The 11,507-nt window shown below is 45.9% G+C and overlaps 1 protein-coding gene across 1 annotated transcript; it reads left to right on the forward strand.

The window, feature by feature from the left end:
- The first annotated feature begins 508 nt into the window (after positions 1 to 508).
- CBLN3 (cerebellin 3 precursor) lies at positions 509 to 1,914 on the forward strand. The gene is made up of 3 exons (XM_049768217.1): positions 509 to 884; positions 1,097 to 1,216; positions 1,717 to 1,914. The coding sequence occupies exons 1-3, from the start codon at positions 621 to 623 to the stop codon at positions 1,912 to 1,914; spliced, it is 582 nt and encodes a 193-aa protein (XP_049624174.1). The 5' UTR covers positions 509 to 620.
- Positions 1,915 to 11,507: the final 9,593 nt, after the last annotated feature.

Below are 11,507 nucleotides of genomic sequence, written 5' to 3' on the forward strand. Positions count from 1 at the left end.
AAGGCTGCCCGGCCATCCTCCTCCCCTCCCCAGGCAGCCTGGGCGTCCCCTCGACGGGGGCGGGGTGACGGCCTCCTAAGGCTGAATGCAATGCGGCCCCTTCGTGGAAGAAATGCAAGACCCAGTACGAAAGGAAACAACACTGTCATCTCCAGCGCTTTCCAACAAAATCGACAGTGGGGAAAGAGTAGGGCACCCTTTTTCTGCAGCAGTGCAGACACCCCCTTTCTTCTAGGAGAGGGGAGATGGACTGTAGGGCTGTCTGAGGTGCACACAACCACTTTCTCTGTGCCGCCCGCCCAGTTCCAGTCTTCTTCTTACCCGGCCTAGGAACTGCTCTGGTGTTCTGGCTAGAATCCTCCTACTTGACTGTGTCATCCCTTCTGTCCCTCCCAGAACCCACTTGCTGTCACTTGTGCCTTGCCAAGGAGGCGGGAGCTGCAGTGGCCTCAGGCGGCAAGTGGTTGGAAAGCTACAGGGCACAGAACAGTATGGAGAGGAGGAGATCTGAAGGGAGATTTGGAGGGAGCGAACTCCAAAGAAAGGAGTGAGGAGCAGGGTGCCAGAAGCTGGAAGAGACCAGCAGGAAGAGAAGCACCAGACCCCAGAGCCACTCAGCCATGCTTAAGCCAATTCTGCCCATGGCACTGATGCTCCTGGCCCTGGGGGCTGGGTGGGCCCAGGAGGGCACAGAACCCGTCCTTCTGGAGGGTGAGTGCCTGGTGGTCTGTGAGCCCGGACGAGCTATCGCTGGGGGTCCCGGGGGAGCAGCCCTGGGAGAGGCACCACCTGGAAGAGTAGCCTTTGCTGCGGTCCGGAGCCACCACCATGAGCCTGCAGGGGATACTGGCAACGGCACCATCGGGGCCATCTACTTCGATCAGGTAACACTGGCCCTGCAGGACCTGCCATTGGCCGGACAACCGTGGCTCCCAGCACCACTGCCATTCCCTTCCATGCAGCCCTATAGCCCTCCTGGCCTCTCATCTTCCTTTTGAATCCCTACATTCCTCCTATAGTTCCTGCTTGCCACTTTTTCTTCCCCATCCTCCCTGGTTCCGTCCCAAGCCCCCCTCAGCAGACTCTGCTCCCCCAGGTCCTAGTTAATGAAGGCGGCGGCTTCGACCGGGCTTCTGGCTCCTTCGTGGCCCCTGTCCGGGGTGTCTACAGCTTCCGTTTCCACGTGGTGAAGGTGTACAACCGCCAGACTGTCCAGGTGACCTCACTGTGCCCTGTCCCCATCTCTGCCGGGAAAGGAGGGCTTGGCTCAGCAGAGGGACTCATGCCTTTGGTGTCTGAACTCCTGGACTCAGGAAGGAGAGAGCTAAGATTCTGCTCAATTCAGGAGGAAAAGGAAGAGGGCTAAGATTTGCTCAACAGTCTAGGTTCCTATGGTTGCAGGCTCCCTTGTTCTGTGTTTGGGTGAACCAAGAGGAAAGGGCTCATCTAGCAGAAGTTTGGAATGTTCGAGTCCCTGATTTAATGTGACTCCCCGTGGCAGCCAGTTGCCCCTCAGCCCCACTGCCTGATGCCCCCTCCCACACATACTTGGCCTCCACCCCTCCTTGTCCCAACTTAACAGATTCCCTTGCATCCTCACACCCCCACATCCCCCGAGAGTCCATCTTGGACTGAAAGGAAGAGGAAGCCTTGGGGGGAGTGGGTTCCTGAGGCACTGTTTCGGCCCCAAGGTGCAAATTGGGCTTCCCTTCGCAGGTGAGCCTGATGTTGAATACCTGGCCCGTCATCTCTGCCTTTGCCAATGACCCCGATGTGACCCGGGAGGCAGCCACCAGCTCCGTTCTCTTGCCCCTGGACCCAGGGGATCGGGTGTCACTGCGCCTGCGGAGGGGAAATCTTCTGGGGGGCTGGAAATACTCCAGTTTCTCTGGCTTTCTCATCTTCCCGCTCTGAACTCCGGCCGATCAAGGACAGAGCCCTGACCTTCGCCCTCTACTGCCCCAAAAGCAGGATCTTTGGGACAGAAATTCCCCTAGCTGCCTGTATTCAGCCATCTTGCATGGGACCCTGTGCCAAGTGCCCAAGATGAAGAAAGAATAGATCTGTAATAGGACCTGGTCCAGCTTCAAAACACACACACACACACACACACACACACACACACACATCCCTCTAGCCTCCAATTCTTTGTACTGCACCCCTGGAGTATAGGTATCAACAGGGAAGGTGTGCAGCTTTGCAGGCTCTGCTCCTCTGGCTCTCTCCCATCCCCAGTTTCCTGTGCAGTGTTATTTGGGGACAGGTGGCACTGGTGGCCTGATGAGCCCCCCCACAGTTTCCCAGATGGACCAGCCTCAGCTGACCTGGCAGGCCCCCTCCAGTGAGGAGTGCCAGCATCAGGGATCTGCCACAGCACAATCCTAAGCTGATACCAGCAAGGTAGGGATCTAGCAGAAGACCCAGCCACAGGCAAACAGCCCATGGGGGTGGCCACAAAGTCCTGCGAAAATGGTGGCTGAGAAGTAGGAAGGAGACACACACCCAGCCTGAGAAGAGGATGAAGGTTTTATGTGATTGGAGCAGCCAGCTGGCAGGGTACTCAGGTGTCCATCTGTGCCAGGTCCCTAGTTTGCCTGTGACATGAGGTGAGCGTGTGTGCTCTGGCCAAGAACAAGTGTACAGGGCTTTCTTGGCCAGCTCAGAGAGTGGTAAGCCCCGCATGGTCAAGTATAGCTCTCCACTCATGCAGCATAGCCATCTTTCAATGCTCTCATTGTCTTATAAGCTTTAATCTCCATTCCCCAGTCTCACACACACACACACACACACACACACACACACACACACACACCTGTCTTCACTGTTCCTCTTCCAGACCAACATCTCCTCTTTTCTGATTTGTGCCATTTTATCTGCCTTCCCAAACTCCCTATTCCTTTGGAGACCCTTCTTCATTTTCTTAGCCAGTATTATAAACTATGTGTATGTCTGTGTATGTCTTGCCTCACTCACTGTTCCCTTAGCCCAGCATGGAGAAATATATTAATAAAGTAACTGGAGAATGATGGTCAATGAGACACAAAATCATTGAAGACGCCATTACAATTACAGTTGGATCAGGGACTACAGGATATAGACATGTAAGTAGTAGAGAAGACATATGCAAAAGATAATACTAGGTAAAATTTTAAAACCTAGGTTTGGAGTTGGAGAGGTAGCATGAGATTAAGGTGCTTGCTTTGCATGTAAATGACCCTGGTTTGACGCCCCTGCACCACATATGGTCCCCCAAGCACCACCAGAGTTCAGGTCACTCTTGGGTACAGAGCCAGGAATAGCCCCTGAACTCTGCCAGGTGTAGCCACAATAAAATTAGATTTGTGTCCAACAGAAAATATCATATTAAATTTGTGATTTTCAAAGGAATTCATTTTTCAAGCATCACTGAAAGAAAAATCTTGGGGGCTGGAGCAATAACACAGAAATAACACAGCAGTAGGGTATTTGCCTTGTATGCCACCAACTCAGGTTTGATCCCCGATATCCCATATGGTCACCCAGCATGCCAGGAGCAACTTTTAAATGCAGAGCCAGGAGTAACCCCAAACCGTCCCCCACCAATAAAAGAAAGAAAAAGAAAAATCTTTTATGCATACTTATTACCTGGATCTTTGCCTCAAATCTCATTCATCTTTAAAATGACTCCTGGGGGGCAGAGTGATAGCACAGTGGGTAGGGTGTTTGCCTTGTATGTGGCCAACCAGCATCTTTTATGGTCCTCTGAGCCTGTCAGGAGTAATTTCTGAGCACCATGCCAGAAGTAACCACTGAGCACTGCGGGGTGTGGCCCAAAAACAAACAAACATAAAAAGACTCCAAGTTCCCTGGAAAATAGCACCAGGTCTAATAACTTGGGGTTTAAAACATATTGATGAGGACCGGAGAAATAACACAGTGGTAGAGTGTTTGCCTTGCATGCAGCCAACCATGACAGACAATGGTTCAATTCCAGGCATCCCATATGGTCTATCTAGCCTGCCAGGAGCAATTTCTTAGTGCAGAGCCAAGAGTAACCCCTGTGCGACACTGGGTATGGCCCAAAAAGAAAAAAACAAACAAAAACATATTGATGATAAATGCAAGGATACTCTAACAGTGGTCCTCAAACTATGGCCCTCGGGCCACATATTGTATTTGTATCTGTTTTGTTTCTTCATTGCAAAATAAGGTATATGCAGTGTACATAAGAATTCGTTCATAAAAAAAGAAGAATTCGTTCATAAGTTTTGTTTTTACTATAGTCAGACCCTCCAATGGTCTGAGGGACAGTGAACTGGCCCCCTGTTTAAAAAGTTTGAGGACTCCTGCCTAGGAGGTGGAGAAATAGGACAGCACGTAGGGTGTTTGCATTGCAAACAACTGACCCAGGTTCAATTCAGAAACTATGGTCTCTCAAGCCCCGCCAGAAGTGATCTCTAGGGGCCAGAGAGATAGCATGGAGGCAAGGTGTTTGCCTTGCATGCAGAAGGCTGGTGGTTCAAATCCCGGCATTGTATATGGTCCCCTGAGCCTGTCAGGAGCGATTTCTGAGCGTAGAGCCAGGAGTAACTTCTGAGCACTGCTGGGTGTGACCAAAAAAACAAAAAAAAGAAGTGATCTCTGAGCTATCAGTAAGCCTTGATCACCACAAGGTATGGCCCAAAACAACAACAAAAATGGCAAGGATATGTTTTAAAGCGGATAAGACAAAATTGCAATGAATTAATTTTAGAAAAGTCCATTTAACATACTATGACAACTTAAGCATCAATGGGGACAGTGGTGGCACAAGTGGTAAGGCCTTGCCTGCACTAGCCTAAAACAGACCTCCGTTCAATCTCCCGGCGTCCCATATGGTCCTCCAAGCCAGGAGCAATTTCTGAGAGCATAGCCAGCCAGGAGTAACCCCTGAGTGTTACCGGATGTGGCCAAAAAAATGGGGGGACAGTTAATGGAGCAAAGTAAATATTTAAAAATCCCAACAAATGATATTCAGACAGGAAAGAGTCACTTTACATTGTGCTAAAGGGGTTTAACATACAAAGTGAAGAGTAAATTTTAAATGGTATCTTAATTTTGATTAGAGGAATATATATAGTGGGTATTTTATTATAAGATACACTTATTTTTCTTTGTTTAATTATGGAGGAGTAGATTCTGAGAGCTGTGAGTAATTCTAGAAAACATTGGAACTGTACCAAGAATGAAATAGACTGATATAGAACAACTAGGTGGAAAGAGAGTCCAACAGTATATTACAAGATGATCAATCAATCAATCAAAACTCCAAAAGATAACAGTTCACTGATCAAACTGGGTCTTCATCTCTTAGGAAAGAAAGCCTTAATATAACCTTCCTAGACATGAGATCGCAGCTACAAAAATCCAAAGTAACGCCTTTGTTTGGTTTGTTGATGTTGCAAAACCAGGAATAGAACCCATGGCTTCATACATATAAGGCAGATACTGTCCCAATGAGCCACATTCTCAGTTGTTAGGAGATTATTTCTTGGTCATATAGAAGGATCTGCAAATAGAATTCTGATAACAAAATGATACAACGGCGAAGACTCTTGCCTTGCATGTAGCTAACCATGGTTTGATCCCTGGCACCAAGTAGTCCCCTAAACACAACTAGGAAAGACCATTAGACACAGTGAGGAGTAGCCCCTGAGCACTATTTTTCACCTCCAAGAAGAGTCCTGAAATGGGTGGCTTTTTTTTTTTAATTGGGAGAAGGGACACATTGTTGTTGGGTGGTTTTTTTTTTTTTGGTTTTGTTTTTTTTTTTGTTTTTGTTTTTGTTTTTGTTTTTGCCACACCCAGCAATACTCAGGGCTTATTCCTGGTTTTGTGTGCAGAGGTCACTCCTGATGTGCTCAGGGGGCCATCTACAGTGCCAGGGATCAAATGAAGATTGGCTGTGTTCAAGGCCAGTGTCTTGCCAGCTATATTATCTCTTCAATTGAGTATGGCAGTCTATGATCATCACAACCTCTTCCTCTTCTTGCTGGTCTGCCTCTTCATGCTATGTCATGATCCAATATGACTGACTGCCTTTGTTCTACCCATTACATCAGACTTATATATTTCTAGGGAGAAGGAAAGAAAATAGGACACTACTGTTTCCTTTAAAATTTCTGCAAACATCCAAAATTTCTGTTTGCATCCCATTGACTATAATTTAGTCTCACCTGGTCAGAGAAAGAGGCTAGGAAATAATTCTAATCCAGGCAGTCATTTCAGCCAAAATGCAAGTATTATATGTATATAAAAAAAATAAAAGGACAGGCCAGGTGATAGAATAGGAGTAGGGTGTTTGCCTAGCACATGACCAACTCCAGTTTGATCCCTGCATCCCATATAGTTCCTTGAGTCTGCCAGGAGTAATTCCTGAGTGCAGCTGGGTATATGCTCAGGAATGTTTTAAAAGCAAAACAAACAAAAAAGAATAAAAAGACAATAGGTATTAGGGAAAATACCTAGAAGCTTTTGAGAATACAAATAGTGGACAAAGAAGTAGAATAGTGAATAAAGCATGTGCCTTGCATATGACCATCTTGAGTTCAGTCCCTAGCACCTCCTATGGTTCCCTGAACACTGCCAGGACTAATCCCTGAGTACAGAGCCAGTCAGGAGTAAGCCCTGAGCACAAAAAGGAAAAGAAAGAAGTATAAATGGAGTAGGTAAAATTATAAATAACTGTATAAAGTTAATATGTTGGCAGTCTATGACTGTGTTAACAGATAACTACCAACTTTGCATCAAAAACTGTATCAGATCATTGTCCCATAATTTCTGTAGATCAGAAATTTTGCAAGCATGCCTGGTCCTCTGCTCAGTTTCAACAAGTCAAAATCAGGATGTAAACAAAGTTGCTTTGCTTACAGAAAGGGAGGAATACACTTCTAGGCTCTTTTAGGATTAATTTCCTTGTAGTCAGTAAAATCAGAGTAAAAGTCTGTTTCTGAGCCAACAATATCAGGCCTTCAAGCATTGCACTTTGAGCCTTTCTGACCTTCCTTTCTCCCATGTTTCTAACTTTTATTTCAGCTCCAAAGTTTCTGATTTTAAGGGTAGTGATTTGATTGACCTAAACAATCCAGAATAATCTCTCTATTTTATGGTCTATCATCTAAATTACATATTTATTAAAACCAACTTTGTTTAAAAAAAAAAGGTATCCAATCACACACTAGATCAGATATATGGAAAAGGTGTGAGTTTGAAAAGTTCCTTGTTATAACAGCTAAATAATGACTATAATTTTTTTGTTTTGTTTTGATTTGGTGTCACACTCTGTGATGCTCAGGGGTTATTCCTGCTCTGCACTCAGGAAGGCTCCTGAAGGCTCAGGGGACCATATGGAATGATGGGGTGGAATCCAGGAATGCAAGGTAAGGGCCATACCTGCTATACTATCTCTCTGGCTCCTATTGACTCTAATTTTAACCATCTTAGAAGATAAACCAGTTTCCAGATCCCAACCAAAACTTCATAATCCAAATTTTTCCTGGACAAAGATAATGTTCTTCAAAATCCTCAAATGTAAAAATCTTAACCCATGGCTGGAGCAATAGTATAGCAGGTAGGACGTTTGCCTTGCTGACCTGCAGCACTCAGGGGTTACTCCTGGCTCTGTGCTCAGAAATCACTTCTGGCAAGGGGCCCGGAGCAGTGGCACTAGCAGTAAGGTATCTGCCTTGCAAGCACTAACCTAGGACAGAGCGTGGTTTTATCCCCCGGTTTCCCATATGGTCCCCAAGCCAAGCAATTTCTGAGCGTATAGCAAGGAGTAGCACCTGAGTGTCACCGGGTGTGGCCCAAAAAACAAAAACTAAACCAAACAAACAAACAAAAAGAAATTACTCCTGGCAGGCACGGGGGTGTGGGGAGTGGGGGGAGGACCATATGGGGATGCCGGGATTTGAACCACCATTCGTTCTGGATCGGTTGCTTGCAAAGCAAATGTCCTACCACTGTGCTATCTCTCTAGCGCTTGACCCAGTTTTGATCCCTGGCATTCCATAGGGTTCTCCAAGCCTGCCAGAAGTGATTTCTGAGCACAGAGCCAGAATTAAGCCCTGAGTGCAGCTGGGTGTGGCCCAAAAACAAAGCAAAAATTCTTAACCCGGGGGTGGGGGGGGGCGGCGAGGTGGCACTAGAGGTAAGGTGTCTGCCTTGCAAGCGCTAGGCAAGGAAGGACCGCAGTTCAATCCCCCCGGCGTTCCATATGGTTCCCCCAAGCCAGGGGCAATTTCTGAGCGCTTAGCCAGGAGTAACCCCCGAGCATCAAATGGGTGTGGCAAAAAAAAAAATTTTAAAAAAATAAAAAATCTTAACCCATAGAGCCAAAGTGATAGAATAGTGGGTAGGGGCTTATTTTGCATGCAGTAGACTTGGTTCGGTTCACCAGCATACCATATATCCCCAGAGCATCACCAGGAGTAATTCTCGAGTACAGAGCTAAGAGTAACCTCTCAGCATTTCTGAGTATGTCCCAAAAACTAAATAGATAAATAGATAGATAGGTAAGCAATAGATAATCAATCAATCAATCAATCAATAAACCCAGAGAAGTTCAAATCTAAAATATCCTTATAGGGGGCCAGGGATGTATCTCATCAGCAGAGCACTTATCTTCCCTGTAGAAAGCCCTGTGTTTGATCCTAACACCAAAAATAAGAAGAAAATTTTCAAATAAAAATTAAAACCAATTATTTAATTACAGGATTAAATTAGATGCAATTCATTCTGTCATCCTTTAATGTGTGTGTTTATCTTACTAAAATGTTCGATGCATTTAGCAAAGCTGATATACTGATGATTCTCTTGAATTGTGTAGCAAAACTTAAGTTTGGGATTAATGCTTAAGTAACTTAATTTCTAAAACAGAGAACTTTTGGCTTGCTTGTTAGACAAAAAAGTGTTTAAACATTTGTTGGTTATACAAAATACATTTCGTTTAGACAATTTTTACTTAAACTTGCTTTCTGAAGTAGTTAAATTAAGCAATCAATGAATCAGAAATGGTGGTTAAAGTTCCTCCAGGTAGAAACTACCTCAGGGTTTAAGGACGCTAAGAATAAGACCCGCTGTCCATCTTCTCTGGACACACTTGGCAGCTTATGTGAAGAATCTAAATGAGATCTAAAACCAGAGACTTGCCTGGTTTCCAGAGCAGTTCTTTGCCCTCCTAAGCAGTTCTTTGGTGGTTGTTGTTGTTTGGGTTTGGGTTTTGATTTTTAGGTTTTACCCATTCATGTTTAGGAGCAACTCCTATTTGTTCTGGATGGGGCTGGGGGAATTATGTGGTGAGGGATCATATAATACTAAGATTGAAAAGGGCCTCCTTGGGGCCGGAGAGATAGCATGAAGGTAGGACGTTTGCCTTTCATGCAGAAGGACAGTGGTTCGAATCCCAGCATCTCATATGGTCCCCGAGCCTGCCAGGAGGAACCCCTGAGTGCTGCTGGGTGTGACCACCCCACCCAAAAAAAAAAAGGACTCCTGCATGTAAAGCTCATGTAAAGCTGCATGTAAAGCCTTTGGAGCTATCTCTCCAGACTTGGGCAGCTCTGTGGTTTCTTTCATCAGCTTTCCTCATCTTCTGGAACCCACCAAAACCCCTTTTCTCCTTTATCACCTCTGCCAGTATAGCTGGCCTTGCTTTCTGCCTCACTGAAAGACAGACTCAAGGCAGGATCCCTTCCCAGCTCCACAATGACAAACTCACCTTTTTCTTCCTCGCATCCACTTCTGTCTGCCTGACCCAGTAGAACACGCATGCCTTCTTCTGCAAAATTGACTACTTTTTTTACCCACAGGTCAGGCAATCCCACTTCCATCTCTCTCTCTCTCTCTCTCTTCTCTCTTCTCTCTCTCCTCTCTCTCCTCTCTCTCCTCTCCTCTCTCTCCTTTCTCTCTTTCTCTCTCCTCTCTCTCCTTTCTCTCTCTCCTTTCTCTCTCTCTCTCTCTCTCTCTCTCTCTCTCTCTCTCTCTCTCTCTCTCTCTCTCTCTCTCTCTCTCTCTCTCTCTCTCTCTCTCTCTCTCTCTCTCCCTCCCTCCCTAGCTCCTGTCTACACATCCAGCTTCTCCCTCTGGCTAACTCCTTTTCTTCGGCAATAAAATAGACTCCAAATTCTTAAAGCTAAAAGCCAGAGAGTTAGTCTGCGTCAGCTCCAAATATTGACATAGCTAAATCACTGTGCTCCCAAAGTCCACCCTTAAGTCAACTCTGACTTCACAAGCCCCACCTAAGATGCTGTCAGCTAGTTGTGCATAACTCCTACATCCCTAAAGGCAACAGCACTGCCTAGACCTTGTCCTTCTGTTCTTTAATAACCCCCTCATTTGATTCTGTGGTCTAGATTTTCCTCTGGATTTCTCCTCCACCAGCTTCTTTTTCAGGCTCCTGGGTCTTTACCCCACTATTGAATGTTGGCTTTTCTACAGGTTCTGCCCCAGGCTGCCTTCTGTGCTGACTTAGCCTCAGAAGTCCAAATTTCCATCCTTGTGTCTATCGTGTCCACATCCTTACCTCTATCCCATGTCCCTCCTCAAGCCCAGATATCCCATCTGAAAGCCAACCTGATAGAATTATCCTTTCCTCCCTAAATCTGCTCTCTGGCCCTGTATGCCAGGCTGTAAACTGACCCTCCCTTCTACCTCAGATACACACCAATCATTATCTTCTCCCTCAACCACATACTGAATCATTCACTTTCATGGCCTCCACCCTAGTTGTCCATACCCTTTTTCTATTAAAATATCCTGACCCAGGCCAGAGAGATAACACAGCAGTAGGGCATTTGCTTTGCACGTAGATGATTCGAACAGACAGTGGTTCAAATCCCAGTATCCCATATGGTACCCTGTTGCCTGTCAGGAGGGACTTCTGAGTGCAGAGCCAGGTGTGACCCAAAAACAAAACACAACAAAAAACATCCTTAGCCCCTTAGCCTAATGTCCTGCTTCAAACTGTACAGATTGGGGGAACCATAGTGATCTGCTAGACAAATCTGTTAACAAATTCTGTTAGATCTGTTTAGAACAAACCACCCCTAGAGTCCCTGAAGAGGTGGAGGCAGGTGCAGTGGTTCAGAATGAAATCCATATTTCTTAATTTAGTGTGTTGTTCCAGTTTAATGTGGCTTTACTGCTCAGGTACTACAATCTCCTCTGGTTTGTTTTTTCACCACCTACTTAAGTATGGACACCTATAAAATTTCATCATTATTAGCTGAGGAAGAATGCCACCCCTTGGGGAAGAAAAGGTCATGGCACTTATATCAAAACTTACCATTTGGGGCTGGGCGGTGGCACTAGAGCTAAGGTGCCTGCCTTGTCTGCGCTAGCCTAGGACGGACCACGGTTCGATCCCCCGGCGTCCCATATGATCCCCCAAGCCAGGAGCAACTTCTGAGCGCATAGCCATGAGTAACCCCTGAGCGTCACCGGTTGTGGCCCAAAAACCAAAAAAAAAAAAAAAAAAAACTTATCATTTA

The sequence above is a fragment of the Suncus etruscus genome, chromosome 2 (assembly GCF_024139225.1).
Source record: "Suncus etruscus isolate mSunEtr1 chromosome 2, mSunEtr1.pri.cur, whole genome shotgun sequence".
In the NCBI taxonomy this organism is placed as follows: Eukaryota; Metazoa; Chordata; class Mammalia; order Eulipotyphla; family Soricidae; genus Suncus; species Suncus etruscus.

Excerpts from the sequence above, each read along its gene's own strand:
- CBLN3 (XM_049768217.1), top strand. The coding sequence starts at position 621 with ATGCTTAAGCCAATTCTGCCCATGGCACTGATGCTCCTGGCCCTGGGG. Across the intron at positions 885-1,096 it reads GGGCCATCTACTTCGATCAG|GTCCTAGTTAATGAAGGCGG; the intron begins GTAACACTGGCC and ends CTGCTCCCCCAG. Across the intron at positions 1,217-1,716 it reads ACAACCGCCAGACTGTCCAG|GTGAGCCTGATGTTGAATAC; the intron begins GTGACCTCACTG and ends TTCCCTTCGCAG.